Source organism: Halyomorpha halys, unplaced genomic scaffold, assembly GCF_000696795.3.
Source record: "Halyomorpha halys isolate HHAL.00 unplaced genomic scaffold, Hhal_1.1 Scaffold1020.1, whole genome shotgun sequence".
NCBI lineage: Eukaryota > Metazoa > Arthropoda > Insecta > Hemiptera > Pentatomidae > Halyomorpha > Halyomorpha halys.
Genome location: NW_027106408.1, coordinates 33,862 through 52,929, shown reverse-complemented (window position 1 = coordinate 52,929; position 19,068 = coordinate 33,862). Strand labels below are relative to the sequence as shown.

The window sequence follows — 19,068 nt, the reverse complement described above, 5'->3', positions numbered from 1 at the left end:
TCGCCTAAGACCAGACAACCTCGACAATGTCATTAGATTTGAGGTGGTCGTATATCTTTGTTGCCAAGATAGAAGTAAGAATTTTATAGATACCATTCAAGCAAGTTATTGGCCGGAAATCTTCGGATCGTAAATTCGGCCCATCCTTCTTTGGGAGCAAATAAGTTATGCCGTCTGAGAAACCTTCTGGGGGAGCCTGCTTGCCATCTAGTACATCCTGGAAGCCATTGGCCAGTGGTGCAAACTTCGAAACCTTTTAATCCAGTAATTCTGAATTCCGTCAGAGCCTGTAGCCCTCCAATTTTTCATGTTGCTGACTGTTTCCATTACGTCATTTACAGTAATAGTTACCTGAGGTATCTCTGGAGCATTCTCGAAGCTTCGCATTTCCTCTTCTATCCAAGAGGCGTTTTCGTTGTGGCAAGCTGATTTTTCCCACACTCTAGTATACCTCACTATCATTGGGGTAGTGAATTGTTGATTTACCCTTTTGTCCAAGACTTCTGTAAAATTGGCATTCATTCTGTTTGATAAGCTGATTCTGATGCCTGCGTAAAGCTGTCTCAGTATATCTACGCACTCGGTTCGCATAATATTATTATTAAGTAATACAAATAATAGTAATTAGATGTGATGGTGAACATAACTAATAAAGTGAGTGAGGGAGAAAGATTAAGGAAAGGAGGAAAGATGCTAGAAAAGAATAAAAGGTAGTTAAAAGAAACATACTGTCTGGAGACAGGTCCAACTAAACCAATCCAGAGACTATAAGCTGATGATTTGAAATTAGATATTAGTGAAACCAAATTTTAAAACTAAGTTGGTGATAAATGAATTATATGGGAATAAGAATTGCACAATGATTTATAGAACAGCTTGTGAAGGGAATCGGTAAAAACATGTAAAGGCGGGAATGGTGGAAAGATGTACAGTTTTTAAATCAATTATGTAAGAAGTTGTCATGTAAAAAAAAATATATATCAAGGACATAGTAGTAAATTGAATACTAGTTTTGTCTGTCAGTTTTGACTTTACTAATCTAGTGTCAACTATTTAAACCTCATTAAGGAGAATTACAGTTGGGAGTGGAACAAGGAATTTTACTATAGTATACGATATGGATAGGAGTGGAATAGGATATTTTAAATGCGAGTAGAGTGTTGACAATTTTTGTAAGATCTGAAAGCAAGTCGAAGGTTGGATATAGAGGAACGTATTTTTATTTTAATTTTCGTAGGGGCCATTCGTAGCCTAGCGAGTTAAAGCGCCAACTTTAACTGGCTCGTAACTGCATCGGCTCCGGTTCGAATCCAGTCTGGAGGGTCGACTTGTATTTCTATGGTGGTTCCACAAAATGAAAACTTGAACTCCCACCATAATTGGGATAGGGTGGTAACCTATAGATAACCCCCACCCCTGTATGTTAGAAATGACTGGGAATCATAAAAAAAAAAGGCGTTATAGTTTGAACGACCTATAGTAACATTTTTGTACCCCTTAAGGGGCCTCTACATGTTGGCCGAGCCATGGCGAACTCAGACATACGCGAGCATGTGGATGGGTGGCTTGGCTTGGTTGGCCTAGGCTCGTTGCCGAGCCGTCGAGAGTTAATTTTCTTTTTTTGTAATAAAAATAATACAATCCAAGTGCAATGGCTGAAACCACTAGTACGTCCGCCATGTTTGCCTTTCTGAATAACACTGAATGTGGATGGTCCACTCTTTGTTTGCCGAGCATTTGTACGAGCCCCCGATCCGTGGCGAGCGGCCAACATGTGGATCCACCTTAAAGGTGGATATTTTATATTATTTATATTTCTATATCATCATATCCATATGATCATAGATCCATAAATTTTGAGATGAGCTATTGTTTTTTCTATAATCGGGTTAAAGTAAAAATGGTGGAGATAGACGTACAGAGGTTCTTAAAATGCATGTCGCCCATATTGATTTTTAGAATATGTGTCAGGAAGTTTTTCGGTTTTGGTGAATCTTTTCTATAATTTCACGAATTTTCGGAATAAGAAAGAAAAGGGAGATAATTTGGGTTTAAGATGTTTGGATATAGTAATGTTTTAGGGAAATTGTTGATAGATTTTGGAAAAGGGAATTTGAGTTATAAAATGTGATGTTCTAAATTATGGGCACGGCGTCTATGGATGGAACAAAGGATATTTATGTGAGATTTGAAGAATGAGAAAGATAAATTAGACTGAATAGGAGTGGTGACAACTAAAGGAGAATGAATCGTAGAATAATTGATGATAGAAGATGTCAAAATGTCCAAATAATTTTTTGTTTATTTGCTGACCGCACCTTCCCACCATCTTTTCCACATAGTTATTTTTACTTCTTTGGAATACAAAAGTGTAGCTTGAGGTTATAAACATAAACAGAAGATTAATGATTTAATTTTGGTATGTTTATCAAATTTTAAATTAAAATGCCTTTGGACATAACAAGACTCACTGATGGATGGTTAGAGCTTGAAAGTGACCCAGGTTTATTCACTCTTTTACTAGAAGATTTTGGAGTAAAAGGTGTGCAAGTGGAAGAAATATATGATCTTCAGAAATCCCTGGAAGGTCCTGTTTATGGTTTTATATTTCTTTTTCGCTGGATTGAAGAACGTAGATCTAGAAGAAAAGTTGTTGATCAAAGTGAAACTTATGTTGATGATGAAGAAATTGTTAACAACATATTTTTTGCCCAGCAAATGGTTCCGAACAGCTGTGCTACTCATTCATTGCTATCGGTGCTCTTGAATTGTCCAAATATCCATTTAGGATCCACATTGACACGTCTTAAGACTCACACAATTGGTATGGATCCAGAAAACAAAGGCTGGGCAATTGGTAACACTCCTGAATTAGCCAGAGCTCATAATTCTCATGCCATGCCACAGGCCAAGAGACGACTTGACAAATCTACTGGTGTTTCTACTGGAAGGTATTTAATAATTATATAACCATAAAATATGCCTATGCTCTTTCTGTATATTTTTTAAAAGATTTATTGTTGTTTTTTAAGTAGACTATTCTTTGAAAATTTCAATTTATAAGCCTTCCTAATAAAGATGCTAAGTGCTCATTAAACCTAATTTCAAACCTTTCAATACTTAACTAAATTTATGTATATCCAGGACTGAAACCTAAGTATACTTCAGATTATGGGAGATAAATACTAATAATTAGCTAACAAGTCTCACAGTCCATGTAATTACTGTTATAGTGCATTTAAAAGGAAGTAGAAACCAAGAAATCATACTTGCTGCTATATTAGAAAGTTATTTTTTTCTATTCTTCCATTTATCTACATATATATTGGCTAGCACTTTGTTGGTGGTATTGATAATTCAGCCTGTATACATAGAGGTAATAATAGGTATATCATTGGAAGAGTATTGTTGGACAGAGTTGCACAAAAATATAGTTAGATGAAGTTTCCGTTACAGCAAGTAAAATCACCTAAAATATAGCATTAGTCTATTAGCAAAAATGTTTGCCTAGCTAACCAGTGTGTAAACACACATCCTAGCATTTTATATTAACATTTTAGGGTTATTGTTCATATTTTAAAAAGTTCCCTTGAACAGTGATCAGAAAATCATAGTTAAAATGTTAGATTCATTTGGCTCTTTGAAAATATTTTTGTTATTCAGGTCAGATACTGCTTTTCATAGGTGCAGAATTTTAATTTCATATATCAACTTCATCAAATGAAAAATTGAATTAACATTTTTCTAAAAAGCAATTTTAACTATGAATGAATCTTTCCTAAAGAGCTTTCAAGGAAAGTATATAAATTTAAGTAGTATCTATTAATCTTAAATTTTTTCAGTAGGTACACAGGAGAAGCATTCCATTTTGTGAGCTTTGTTCCAATCAATGATAGACTTTTTGAATTAGACGGCCTTAAACCATACCCTATTGACCATGGGCCTTGGGCTACTGGAGAAGAATGGACTGATAAAGCAAGAAGAGTTATAGCAGATCGATTAGGAGGCAAATATAATGATATAAGATTTAATCTTATGGCAGTTGTACCAGATAAAAGATTAGCCTTGCAACATAAATTAAATATGCTTCGAACCAACCGGTATAGTAACTTTTTTACGATATATTTCTTTATATGTAATTTATTTTAATACCTTTTTGTCCGATATTTAAATTTGTATTTATTTATTCTTTAAGAAAATTTTTCTCTTATTTTACCATGAAAATAATGTTTTATCTTTATGTTTGGAAAATTTGTGCTCCCTGACTCTATTAACTTAAATTTTCTTCTTCAAGAAGTTTATTCTTCTTTTTATCTATTTTAAAGTTCTTTATTATTGTAGCAGTATATAAATATTGATTTCAAATTCAAGTATACAACACTAAAACCACTATAGTCATATGATTTTGCTAGTATACAATTGGTATTTTTAAGTTTTAATTTTATTATACACAACTTTTTTTTTTTCAGACAAATAGTTGTAGATGCATTGCAGCAATTAATGAATGATAAAGGGAGTAAGGAAGATGAGATATCAGTAGTAATTGGATCTGAGGTCAAAGACTATGCTTCACCAATAATACTTCAAACAGCTGAAAGTGAAGAAAACAAATTTGTTGTAATAAGGGTTGCAAAAGAATCACAAACCCCAGACAATTCCTTAGCACCCAAGGATTTGTTAGCACTGTTAAAAAATTTAGATTCAGAAGTTAGTCTCTGTGAAACATCTCTAAGGGAAGAAAATGATAAAAGGAAGAAGTACAAAATTGATGATTGTCGAAGAACTCATAACTATGATGAATTCATTTGTACTTTTCTATCAATGCTTGCGGAACAAGGTAAACTTGCTGATCTTGTTCAACCTGCTGTAATACTTCAAAAGAAAACTGTCCCGATGAAAGTTGTCCAAAAACTTAAGCGGCAAGATAAAGTAGGAAAAAGAAAGATAAAAGGAAGAAGAAAAAAATGATGATTCACGTTAAATATCAAAGAATTGTATATGTGTTTGTACTGAAGAAGGAATTCTTTTTGTTAAAATTGATTCAGTAAAATTTCATTAATGTGAGAGGGTATTTTCACAAAAAGTTGATGAATGACTGTTTGCTTTTCTAAAACATAAATAATGGATGGATTATTAATTACTTCTCAATTTAAGAAGTTACATTTAGGTATTGTTTTGTTATACTAAATGACTGAAATTAATGAAAAAGTTTTTGCATTTATATATATTTTTAGTATTGTGACCATAAGTATATTGCTTTAAGCATTTGTATGGTTAAAATATAACATTTATTATTTTTTCACCTTACCTATCAAATCAAAGACTGAGCTAAAGTTTAAGAATTTTGAAAGAATATTGTGTAATTATATAATAATATGTTAATTGGGTTTAATGTAGTTACTTATACACTTCAATTAGGACAGGAAATATATATTATATTTATATTACCATGTAGGTAACCGTTCTAACCTAACCAAAATGTGAAGGATTAGAATTATTATCTGGGTCAATCAGCCCTGCTTGTGACTCAAGTGTCCAAGGATAAATCGTCCCCCTTCATTGGAGAGATGGGTGTGGGAAGTTCATCACTCCATTAAAATTATATGGTTGCTTTTTTGTGGAATCATTTACATATGGCTGCTTATGCCTCACTAAAAGTTTTTGAGTGGTGGAATAGGAGAAGGGGGTCACTGTATCACCATTATAACAAAACAACTGTTTTTTCTTGGTCTCTGTAAAGGTGACTATGTTTGTAATAAACTTTCATATGTGTTTATTTGGTTAAAAATTGGCAGCCCTGATATAAACCAACTACTGTACCCAAGACCTAATCGCCTGTGAATACCCCTTAGTTTTAACTAGATCTAATTACTAGTGATACAAAAATAGGAGAAACAGGATTTTTCAAATGTTTTGAGCCTTCTTTTTAAAATGTCTGAAAGATATCATTCAGAGTAATATCATTGTGAATAATGTATATAAAGTATGGCTGTGCTTGAATATGTTTTATTTTGTATATATTGTGTGAATATTTAAATTTATTTCTTCTTTTATTGCTGTTTTGAGGCAGATTATAATATAATGTATGTAATAAAGGATACAAAATAAAATTCTTGATTTTTCCTAATTGTTAATAAATATGTAAAAAGTAGTATATAGGTGGGGAAGTACATATTAAATTATGAAATTATGTTTCACCAAGTTTCAAAGTTGACACTTTTATTTTTACTTATTAGAGAGCTACCAATGGTTTGTTTTTTTACACACCATTATGATCATACATCAAATTTACTAGATGTATTTTTATGTAAATACAGTTGTAAATGTCAATAAATAAATTTAAAAATATATATATATATTTTTACTCAACTCCAAAATGGTTGCAAGTTTGCTAATATCCAGATGACAGTAATCTTTGTTATGTTCTTAAAATATTTTATTTACTGCCAAGAAAAGTCAATGCGCTTTTAGTAACATGCCAGTATCATTTTTGTCTCTGAGAAATGAGCAATTTCCTCACAAATAACATCAAATATCTGAGATAAGAAATGTGCACACCAAAATCATTGTCATGTTTAACTCAGCTTTAGATTTACACTTGGTTATTCAAGGATTGAAAAAACAACCCTCTTGTACTTATTCCTCACTAATATCAGTACTTATATCATTTTGAGTGCAAGTATTGATGAGATGGTTTATGGTAAATCTGTTTTACAAAAATCATATCTTTTTCATAGGTATATTTAAATTTTCATATTTATTTTTAATTAAATACATTTTCATTCTACATATTTTAATTCCTTAAGAAACATATATATGTAATTTTTCATAAGTACAAGAAATTATTTTTGGGATAGGAGCAACTATTTTTAGATCCAGGGATGCTCATCATTAACAAGGTTAAGAACTACTAATTTGAATTAAAAATTAGTTTAGTACTAGTTATATTTTTATTATTAACTATTGGTTATAGTTATTAATATCTTGATAGTTATATATGTTTTTTTTTTAGCAGCATTATTCTGTTTTTCTTTGATCTATAGCAAGTTTATTTTTTAAATGTAACCATCATTATTACTACATAATTTCTCTCTATGGCATCTCATCTTGCAGTGTAGGAGGTTATGAAACCTATATCAGTGGCTGAACCAATTTTACCTGTCTACCATTTTTCTCCAGTCCTTGATTATATGCTGAGTTAAAAAGACACCTTGTACCTCGTCTCAAGTATTTTGGTATCATACCTTTTGTTCAAGTCTATTAATCAACCCAAATATAATAATAAGTAATTAAGTCTATTAATAAAGTATCATTCATTCGAATGACATGGCAGAATAATTGTAGGTGATCTTCGCTGATTAACTACCCAAGAATTGTCCTAGAATCCATTTGGTTTTGGAATCTCTTTCTAACCTTAGAACTGAATTCAAGTAACTCGTGTATGATTGAAATATCTCATTGCTGGTGTTTGTTACAATTCTTTAAGGATGTGATTATAAATCGATTTATTAGTCTCTTTCAAGATTTCTCTCTTTATAATACCTTAATGATAGTTTACAGCTTCCTTGATGAATATCTCTTGGATATCCCCATCAGTGTGATTTTCTTAAGCCTTGATATTATATCACTTCCTAGATATTAAATATTTTGTACCTTTTATAAGTTTTTTTTCCCCTAAATCTGGGTAATTATGTTTTGTTATCTAAGCCTTCCTATCCTCATCTTGTTTATTTTACCTTTAGATAAGATTATTCAATCTTTTCAGAAAACACTAATCTTTTGTAGATTATTTTCTTCCTCAGACAGGATTACTGTGTAGTCAGCTCATGCTAAAAGCTTAAAATTAACAGGGCTTATATTTCTATGTCCTAATTTTTATTATTATTACTTTGTTTTGGTCATTGGTTGTAGCTCAAACAAAAATAATAAGTTCAGTCTGCAGCATTGGCAAAACTGTGTTTGTATCAACTTGGTTCATGCTGCCATGCTGCTATCTCCCCTTGTTTAGATCCACAAAACAGTAACTCAACCCTCCTTATACCAAATGGTGTTTCTCGTTTACATGTGTGTATATATATATAAAATATATTTTCTTAGTAATATTTGTCAGCTACTTGGATTTTTTTTTTTTGTGTGTATGTCTGTAATAGGTCTTTGAGAGATGCCTTCAAGGCTGAGGTCTGTAGAATTGATCTCTCCTTTCTATCAGTTTTCAAATATTCTTCTGTAGATGAAAATAGAGATTCAGGTGATTCTCTTGGCTCTGAAACCTTGTTCTTCCTGGAAGGTATATTGTGCTTCCCTTCTCAGTCTTTGTTCTAGGATTCTCAAGTTTATTTTATAGGCTGTGTAGAGGAGAAAACTTCTATTATTGGGGTTCTCTATTATCTCCCCTCCTAAAAATTATTGATTTAATTACAGTCATTATTCCTCAGTACTAAGACTCTTTAAGGACTGATTCCCTCGCAGACAATCTCAGATATTCAGCCATAGTAACCTGAAAATACAATTTCACTTTCTACTTGACTAGCATTTAGATCAAAAAATTTAGCCATAACTTTTTCCAATCATCTTATTGCTGGTCTATTTTCCATTTCTGACTATGTTTCTACTCCATATAATGTAAATGAACATCATTCACATTGTTCATTGTAATAATCGATTTGTAACTATTATTTATTTTCTATTTCCCATGCTTTTCTAAATTTATTTCAGAAAAAATAATCACTTTGTTACAACAATGGAAGAGTACACCTTTCTTTATTGTTGTATAAATCTTTTCTAGGTCTTGGACTTCTGAATCAGCTTCCGCAAACTGTCCCCATCATGTGCAATAACCAGTGAAGCTCCAGCATTATGGGCAGCTACATCCTTGCAGTGGAATTTTGGTCTACCATGGCTTTTGCTTGCTTGCCATACCTCTTCCCTATATATTGCCATGACTCATTCTTTTTACCCCCTTCCTGATCATTTCTGACATACTATCTAGAAGGTACCACCCTACTCTCGCCATGGTGGGAGTTTAGTTTTCATTTTGTGGGACTCATACCTTTACCTCCTCAGCCACAAATGGCCCTTTTATTATAACTAATGATAATAATCTCTCCTTTTTTGCTTTAATTTTTTTTTTTTATCCTCCACTCTGATTTTCTGTTCTGATTCGACAAAAAAAATGTTTCACTTCATATGTATAACTTTTAATTTTAATTAATTATCTTCACCTATGTATGTATGTATGTTTCCATTTTTGTCTTTCTATATAGCTTTTTTTTTTATCTTGTTTTACTTTTTTTTTTTTCTTTTTTTGAAATCTTAATTAAATGTACCTCTGGTTCTTATCTCCAGGTTTCGTAGTTAGTTATTTTAGAAAAATAAGAAATTAACTAGGTAGTTAAAATTTCCCATCCCTAATAATGAAAGTATATTGCAACCACCTGGTTCATTTTAGAGTTTTAGAGAATTAAGTATATGCTGATTGTACTACCCTATAATAAATTTTTTTTTTAAATAAAAAAAAGAGCGTACTTCGTACTTATGTTATTACACACATAGTCACCATTTTTTTTATTATCCATTAATGTGCTGCCTATATTCTAGATTTAGTTGACGTGAATACTTGTATGTAGGAATTCCTAATTCATAAGCTGAAAAAATTATATACTTTTCTATAATTTAAATTACATAAATTAACATTATTTAGCCTAATGCTCTATTTATTTAAAGCTTAATATTTAAAATAATTCCACAATTCAAGAATTGTTTTGTATATTTGCATGTGGTGCCCTCTATAAAGAGGTGAAGTGATGTGTATCGATTTTGGGATCGTTCCTTTTCCCTTTGGCTGTTCATCGTGGTAAGTTCACTTGTTCGTCTGTTCCATTTTAGGTTAACATGATTTGTAAGTGTGGTGTATTTAATGTAAATTAAATTCTATTTATTTCTTATTCTTTCTATTCTATCTATTTCTTATTTTATCATCATATCAAACACTAATCTTTTTGTATTCTATTTACAGGTCGTATTCCCGTTCAGATCACGAAACTTGTTAGCAGAACATTTCTCCTCAAGAATTGTCAATTACCTGTTTATTCAAGCATCATGTAAGTTAATTTGAATGTATATATTTATTTTAATTTTGATTTAGTTTGTTAAATTCTTAGTGTAATATTTAATACTTCATTGTTCACCATTTGATTCCATGTCGCCATATTGGTTAAGTTAGGTCTTACTGCAGATTCCTTGGTCTAATTATTTTTGATTCTTAATTTTATGTTCAAAACATGAACTTTAGCCTTACATTCATGACTTAATTTTCCACTGCAAGATTTTGTAGAATTAGTACCTACTTAACTTAGCCCAGTAAGGTTTGGAGCCTTATTTCAAGTGTGGTCAGTTTTTGTTGCCTTTTAATTATGAAGGATATTTTTGAATATTTAAATATTTAGATGTTTTTTTTATATATATACCTTGAGAAGTTATATATGTTCTAACCTCATGTATAGTAATGCCTGTAACATGCCCACATGGTAGTAATAAGTTAAGAACATAATTCTAAAACTGTTCTCCAAATGACATAACTCATGTGAAATTTGAATTAACACACCGAGTCCTTAATGCTTTGCATAAACTTATCTTCTAGACTTATTACTATGGAAGTTAAGGTGACTATCAATACCACATGTTGCGAGATAACTTAAGTTTAGTGGAGTGCTTTAAACTTTTATCAGTTTACTGTTTACCTGGTTTGGGTTATTTTATCTAAGCTATTATAATTAACAAATTTGTGGTTATTGTTTGCATCAGGCCCTCCCATTTGTTTTACTTAATTATAATTATGAAAACAACTGTTACAAAATTCTGATTTCACAACAGCCATCTAATATATTTCAAGCTTATATCCCTGGACCTTTGAACTGTCTTAATACCCTGTGTGCACATGTGCACTACAGTTAAGAAACAAGATGTTTATTGAGTTATATTGTAGACTGTATTTGCCTCGCCATTGTTTTAAGTTAATCTTTATTCTTTCTGCATTTTAAAAACTATTTGCACATTATGAAGATTTTTTTTTTATTATTAGTTTTACAGTTGATGTAATATTTGTTCAATTGCCTGTATTTGGCAATTGCTCAACTCTTAGTGATTACTAGTCTTTATATTTTTGTATATAATTAAGATCCTTATAAAAATTATTTCAGTATTTCACCACTATGATGATCTTTTTTTATTTCATGATGCTCTATGAATTTTTTACCCTTAAGAAGAACTGAGTGTGTGAAAAAAATGATCTGCAATTTCTTTCAGTCAATAATTTGGGTTTCTTGTCGAACGAAATTTCTTGATATATTAATTAAGAGACAGCTCTTAACCAGGCATTAAGCCTACCTTTCCATTCTGAGAAATCATTTAAATTTAATTCTCCCTATTCAAAAATATTCTTTATAGTTTTAAGTGGTCATCATTGAATATGGATCATTACTGCATTAAAGAAGTGTTAGTAACTGTTCTTAAGTACCATGCCTAATAATAGCTGGGCATGTGCTTACTCATATGAAATGTTCCCTTATTTTTACTCAGTTAATTGGATCTCAGCTGTCTACTTCTCCTCTCAAGACAAATAAATAAGTACATGCTCGCCTACTGTGTAATAATCTGAAATGTTACTAGTACAGAAGCATTCATTTTCTTTTTTTCTTTTTTTTTTTTTTTTAAATGCATTCAACCAATTACTGACTAAATTATATACTGTCAAATAGGTTTTATAAATCTTCATGGTAAGATGTTCATTAAATTTGTTTTACTTTTCATGGTTCATATTTCTGTTTTAGGAAATACAATAATCAGTCAAACAAGAAAGGAGGTTTTGGAGGTGGAGGTGGGGGTGGGGGTGGATACAGGAATGGGAAAATCGGAGGGGGTGGTTTTAAAGGAAGGGTTAATAAGAAAAACGACCAAGATGATTTCGGTAGTGGACTGAGAGCCGTGGATTGGGAAGACCACAGTCTCTCCAATTTCAAGAAAGATTTTTATTGCCCTCACCCCAATGTTTTAAACAGACCGTATTCTGAAGTACAACGTTACAGAGAAAGTAAGGATATTCTCATCAGAGGAGTTGCTGATCCCAGTCTAAACCCGATCCAATATTTTGAAGAAGGAAATTTCCCAGAATATGTTGCCAACAACATCAAGTAAGTAGTAAATATGCTATTATAATTGTCATGTTCTTTACTTAATAGATCGTTGTATTTTGTTAATTTTCTTTTTCTGGTATTATCTTTATTAGATTTTTATTGAGTGTCTCGAATCATCCTTATGTTTTTATTTTTTAGAAAGATGGGATTTGACTTTCCAACAGCTATCCAAGCCCAAGGTTGGCCAATCGCTTTAAGTGGAAAAAATATGGTTGGCATTGCCCAAACTGGTAGTGGAAAAACTTTAGCCGTAAGTTTTTATTTTGTTCATTACCTAGTTGTGACTTTAAGTATATTATGCTGGGTAATAAATATAGTGGGATCTTGATTTCTGATATAATTTTAGCCATTGTATTTTTTTTGTACAGTACATTCTTCCTGCTGTGATTCACATAAAAAATCAACCTAGAGTGCAGCGTGGTGATGGGCCTATAGCTCTTGTCCTAGCACCTACAAGAGAGTTAGCACAACAAATTCAGACAGTTGCTAGCCAATTTGGTGGTGCTTGCGGGCAAAAATCAGTTGCAGTCTTTGGTGGTGCTCCAAAAGGACCTCAAGCGAGGGATTTAGAAAGAGGAGTGGAAATAGTTATTGCTACACCTGGAAGATTAATTGATTTTTTGGCGAGAGGTCAGTGAGAGTGAACTAATACTTAAAAATTTAGGGATCTACTTTTGAAAATTCTCTCTTCAGCAAATTTTGTAGATAACATGAAATTGGCTCAAATAAAAATAGTACAAAATATTACTATTTAAGTTGAATTTGACTGCTCCTGGACCAAATTCCATTTATTGATACACCATATGGTCAATCATCCAGAATTTTATTTTAAGCATTAAATTAAGTTAATTAAATTGAGTTGGATAAGATTTAATGGTTTAAACGTTTAAAATAATAAGGTAAATTTTAATGTTAAAACATCAGTAACTCATTTTTTGCAAGGATGGAGTGTGCAAGTTACATAGTATACTCCTTCATATTTAATATTTCCTAAACTTAAAGTATTAAAGTTGATGAAATATTAAATACAAAATAATTAAATTCTGTATAATTAGTTCTCAGACTTGTACCATGCTCACTAAATGTTTTTTTCTTATTTCATTAACAATTATTAATTTTAATTAACAATATTAAACTAATTTGGTTATCATCAGAACTAAAATCATTCCTATTTATTGCCTTTAATTTAAAGTTAATTCAACTCGAATGGTAAATAGTTTGTTACAATTGTGTTTATAATTGCTCTCAGTTATGAATTATTTAATTTTTTATCATATCATCCTTCTTATTTATTACTTGTATCCATAAATTGTAGCGATAAGGATTTTAATTAATATTCAATTTTATAGGTACTACTAACCTTAGAAGATGTACATATTTGGTTCTTGATGAAGCTGATCGAATGTTAGACATGGGATTTGAGCCACAAATCAGAAAAATTATGCAACAAATTAGGGTAAGTTAGAATTCATTTTTGGTCAATAATTATGTAGTATGTGTTAACCATATATATAGTTATATTTAGATATATTTTTTTCTTTAAAGAGTTAAATCCTCTGAACTTGGAACATTACCACCCTAAATTGCTGGTTTTGTTAATGTATGCTGAGGAATATAAAACTGTGGTAGTTACCTTCGGTGCCAGAATTGATATATTCTAGGTCCCTTCCTCTAGGCTACCAACATTAGTATGCAATAAATACTTATCAAATAAAACATCAATTTATTCTGGCTCAAATAGTTACAGAACATAGTTGTTAATATTTTATTTTTTTTAATTCTCATATTTAGCCGAGGAGTAAAATTCAAATATGTAAAAGCATATACGTGTAACAATTATTAAAATGGGTAATCTCAATGATATCAAAAGAAGTATGATGATGAAATTCATTGATTAATCAATTGCTGAGAGATGAATAGTTGACTACATCTATCGTGTCATCACAAATGTTTTATATTTTTAATTTTGTATTAAAAAACCTGTCCTCTTGTTTTAGCCTGATCGCCAGGTGCTTATGTGGTCGGCGACTTGGCCCAAAGAAGTCAAAGCTCTTGCTGAAGATTTTCTTCAAGAGTATGTTCAGGTAATTTCGCTATTTTCTTATCAAATCATATGATATGCTAATTTACTAGTTGTTCACAATCTACATGTATGTTACGTATACATCTGTTAATTTATTTTCCAGGTGAACATAGGTTCTTTAGAATTGGCTGCTAATCACAATATACAGCAAATAGTTGAAGTTTGTGAGGAAGGTGATAAACAAGCAAAACTTAACAATTTACTCGAAGAAATAGGGAATGAAAAACTTGAGAGAACTATTATTTTTGTTGAAACTAAAAAAAAAGTAGAAGCTATAGCCAATGGCCTTAAAAGAGTTGGGTTAGTATTGTTAAATTTCTGTTTAAATTATTGTGATTTTAATGTTAATTTGTTGTTACCTAAATAATTACTATGGAAATGTTTTTTAGGTGGCCTGCTGTTTGTATCCATGGAGATAAGTCACAAAATGAAAGAGATTATGTATTAAGAGGCAAGTATTGCCGTTAACTGTTCTTAGTTTTAAGTGTTATTACTTGTACATATTTTAAACATTACATAAAATTAAAAAGTAGTATCTGAATCCTCTTGACTTGGAACATTACCACTTTCTATTACTGGTATTGTTAATGCTAATCAGAGGTACATCAAATTTAGTAGTTACCTTCGGTGCCAGAATTTATATATTCTTGGTCCCTTCCTCTAGGCTGCTTACATTATATTATATTCATCATTATAATGAACACTACTGCAAGAATTATCTATTCGGATTACATGTTTAGTTCTTTCTATTGTTATTTTAATTAAGTACATACTTAGTCAGTGAAGCTCTAACTGATTCATTTCTTTTAAATTACTGAATTCTTATTCTCTTAAATTTCCTGATAAACAATTTATTGTTATACATTACAATTATTTATTTATTATCATTTGAAAAAATATCAGAAGTTCTTTCTAATAATTTTGATTAGTTTCAAAATTATATTGATTTCCTAAAATTTCTTCTTAAATTGCAATTTCAGCAAAATTACAGAAGTAATTTATACTTATCAGGCACAATGTGTAATCTGTTAAATTTTGTACATTTCTGTTAGTGTTATGTTATTAAATTTCCTTAATAAGTTTTGTTAATATGTTTCTTTCTCTATTCCAGATTTTAGAAGAGGTAAATCATTGATCCTCGTTGCAACAGATGTTGCTGCCCGAGGCTTAGGTATGTTGGTCGAACTTTAAATAACCAGTAATTTATCTAATGCTCAGAGTTTCGATATTTCTCTGGGAATTTCACTGTTTCTTAAGGGCTAATTGGGGACAGAAGTACATTTTCGGTAATTGATCGGGCTGCTGGTAAAATAACACGTTCTCTATAATACCCATGTTTAATTTAATATGAAAATTTAGGTAACTTGAAATGATTTCAGTGCTTTTCAATTTTCATTAGATTCTTAAAAATAGGTCTCTTTAGTATTTTACAACCTTTGTTTTATAGGTTTTTTTTTTTTTATGGTATGGTTTATGTTTGAAGTTAAATTTTATAAATTACTTGTAATTCAACTTTTTTCGTGCCCTATATATTAATAAGTTACTAATTTTTTGTTTAATTGGTCATGATAAATAAGAAATTAAATCTTGAGCTGAGAATTACAGGGTGTAGCAGTCTAACTATACTCTTAAGGGTCATGCTTAAAATTCAACCATTAATGAAAAGCACTTCATTTTCCCGTGTGCTGTCGAAAATAATTAGTATTTTCTAAACCTTTTATGTTACTTCAGGACTAAGTTAATTATTTCCTAGTTTTCACCATCTTGATTATCTATCCTCTTTTTAATTAAGTTATAAATGAGAGCTATGGTAATTTCTAAAAGATTAAATTAGATTAAAACCCTTTCTTATTGTTTTAGAAATATTGTTTAAATATAATTTTTTTATTAATAACATGGGAATAATGATGAACGTGTTTTCTTCGCATTTGTTGTTACAGAGGCACTAGTGCTAGCGCAAATTTTGAAAATGAAATATAGAAAATATGCGCACATTGCAAGGGTGCCTCTCTATGCACAATTGTGCAAGTTTGTGAGAGTGTGATTTGCAATCGAAGATTTTCAATGAACTTGTTAAAAAATATTGTCTTCTTGAGCACAAAGCAATAGAAGATAAAACAGATATACGAGGATGTATGTCTGAAAGCAATAAATAAAATGAGGAAGATCAGAATAATCCAAGCTAATTTCGAAGGGCTTTTTGCACTCTACAAACAAACAACAATATACCAGCACCCAACTGTTGTTGACTGAAGTCTCCTTTTAGCAGATCTCAGGTTTGTTTATATCTTACTACTTATAGATTTTAGTTGGGATAAGTATTTTTTTTTTCCTTGACCCTAAATGCATGTGGGATAATCCTTAAGATATCTGACTGTAGACCTAACTTAACTTTGTTCAGTTAAATTATTTAAAATTTGTTTTACTTATTATTTCAAACATTTTTTTTAATTGTAGATGTTGAAGATGTTATGTTTGTGATAAATTATGATTTCCCCAACTCGTCAGAAGATTATATCCATCGAATTGGTCGTACTGGACGATCAAATGCCTCAGGTACAGCCTATACCTTTTTTACCTCTGCTAATCAAAAGCAGGCTAGGGATCTTGTAGCAGTTTTAACTGAAGCCAAACAGACCATCTCTCCAGAATTGCAAGCAATGACCAGATTCTCTGGTGGAGGAGGTGGATTTTCTCGAGGTATGCATATTTTTATTTATTTTTTTAAATTTTGTAATCAGCTATTTTTTATGGTAATTACACTTTTATGTATATTGTTAAATACCTCTAAATAGTTTTTCTTTATTAAAATTAATGTTTTATTAATTTACCCATTATACAAGTTTTATATTTACTAAAACTTCATTGTTAAAGATTGTATTAATTTGATTTTAAAAGACTGATTAAGTTCAAGTTGCTACATAATAAACTTACTTCCAGGTATCAAATACACTAAATTCATATTTCAAACCTTAACAATAATATTCATATTCGTTTCGACTCTTTCTCAATGGTGGGAGATGATTGAATCCTTGTTGTACATTTCAGAAATAGGGAAGTAGACCTTTAAATGTATTACAGTTAGCACTTGTAATGTTACTTCTGTCCAGGCATACACCACAAGAAAGTCACAGTTTATAATTTAGTTCTTTTTGTTTAATTTCTCAGAAACTTTTTTCCAAATAGTATAATCTAGAATTTGTTTGATTTTTGTATATAGTTATATCCCTTGTAAAGTAAATCATTTTGGAATATAAGAGTTGATGATCATAATTATTTCTTCGTTTGTTTCATGTTAATGCATTTTATAGATTATATGAAAAATAACATTTTTTTTAATTATAGGTTATAGAAATGGTACCTTCAAAAGGAATGATAGGTTCGGTGGTAGCCGATTCAATTCTGGCTTCCAAAGGAATTCTGGAAGTTATCAAAGAAACTCTAATTCGAATGGCTTTGGACAACAAAGCAGTAATAACTACAAGAGATTTGACTATGATTGATTTATCTGAAAAAGAGAATTTTTATTCTTATTGTAATTAATATTGTATATAAGAGTTGCAGTTTCATACTGCAGTAATTCCTTATGGATTAAATGTGATATTTTTAGTGTTAATGTTTCACTTAAAATTAAAGTTAATGAGCACTGTCGTTGTAGACCCTGCCTTAATTTATGTTTTTTATCTGACTTATAAAATGTATAAGTTTCTGAAATAGTTTTTTTGTATAATGAAACTAATTTTGTCATATTTAATATTGGATTTTATTTTATATTTCTCTCATAGTATTAAACTAATTGTACTCAAAGTATTGGAGAACTGTTCTGTTAACTTAAAAAATGGAAGAGTAACTAACTAGTGATTAAACTTTTTTAATAAAATTGTTTATTATTTACCCCTTTTTTATGACTTAAGATTTCACATATGTTATGGCCTAGAGAAATATGGAGGTGGTTGGTCTGGTAAAAAAATACAAAAACTAATGTAAGTATAAGATTCGAAAAACAAACAGGAAAAAGTGATTAAAAAAGGAAAGGTTGAAAAAATAAAAACATCTCAAGGTTCAGAAGAAAAAACAAATAACTTTTTAAATATAAGAAAACTAAATTTTTAATACACAAAGATGATAATATTTAAAATATAACTTGTGAATATTTGTTGAGGTAGAACTGAAGTATAATGGAATGTGTTTAAAGAAGACCATCAATTAATTACTGATAGTTGTTACAATATGTTTATTAAAATTGCAAAACGATTGAGAAAATTTCTTCATCAAAAGTAGATTGAATCATTGTTGAAAATACTAAATTATTAATGAATATTTGTGAAATATTTAATTCTTAATGAACAAAATAAATGTATAAGTAAGTCTATGAGACAAATTAGGTTTAAATGCTTCCTTACTTTCAAAATACCTGTTAAAAATATTAAGTGTCATGTTGATGGCCTATTGCTGTAAAACTGAATTAATTCGCAAATTGCTTCCTCATGTCTTCGAATGATGACATTAATTTATTTAAATATCTTATCAGTGAAGTAAAAGCTAGGCAATCCTAAATTCTGTGAACAGGGGCCTGTTTCATAATAAAGTACAAACTAATACTATTAGTCTTGTCAATTTATCTTAATTCAATTATACAGACTTGTGGAATAGTAACTTGTACTTAAGTATTTTTTAATTCCTGTGATATCACTAATAGTCCTCCCTACCATGAAAAAATAAGTATTAGTATTATTACCACACTAGTTTCTACACTTGTACTATGAACTAATACTATTAGCTTTCATTATGAAA

General features: G+C 30.4%; 2 protein-coding genes across 5 annotated transcripts; both read left to right on the top strand.

The window, feature by feature from the left end:
• The first annotated feature begins 1,863 nt into the window (after positions 1–1,863).
• calypso (ubiquitin carboxyl-terminal hydrolase calypso) lies at positions 1,864–6,267 on the top strand. 2 transcript variants are annotated; one of them, XM_014432028.3, is made up of 3 exons: positions 1,864–2,951; positions 3,846–4,100; positions 4,470–6,267. In XM_014432028.3, the coding sequence occupies exons 1-3, from the start codon at positions 2,446–2,448 to the stop codon at positions 4,966–4,968; spliced, it is 1,260 nt and encodes a 419-aa protein (XP_014287514.1). In that variant the 5' UTR covers positions 1,864–2,445; the 3' UTR covers positions 4,969–6,267. The 2 variants fall into 2 exon arrangements, with proteins under 2 accessions (XP_014287514.1, XP_014287512.1); XM_014432026.3 differs by having other exon boundaries at positions 1,867–2,951; positions 3,843–4,100.
• A 3,529-nt stretch (positions 6,268–9,796) lies between these two features.
• Positions 9,797–18,154, top strand: LOC106687860 (ATP-dependent RNA helicase p62). Of its 3 annotated transcripts, none has more exons than XM_014432010.3 (12): positions 9,797–9,853; positions 10,016–10,100; positions 11,829–12,188; positions 12,330–12,441; positions 12,560–12,821; positions 13,541–13,647; positions 14,189–14,275; positions 14,378–14,574; positions 14,664–14,725; positions 15,386–15,445; positions 16,732–16,974; positions 17,620–18,154. In XM_014432010.3, coding segments are annotated over exons 2-12 (1,650 nt in total). In that variant the 5' UTR covers positions 9,797–9,853; positions 10,016–10,098; the 3' UTR covers positions 17,778–18,154. The 3 variants fall into 3 exon arrangements, 2 of the variants coding, with proteins under 2 accessions (XP_014287496.1, XP_014287495.1); XR_001344238.2 differs by lacking the exons at positions 9,797–9,853; positions 17,620–18,154 and adding exons at positions 9,859–9,898; positions 16,215–16,550 and having other exon boundaries at positions 16,732–16,929; XM_014432009.2 differs by lacking the exon at positions 9,797–9,853 and adding an exon at positions 9,862–9,898.
• Positions 18,155–19,068: the final 914 nt, after the last annotated feature.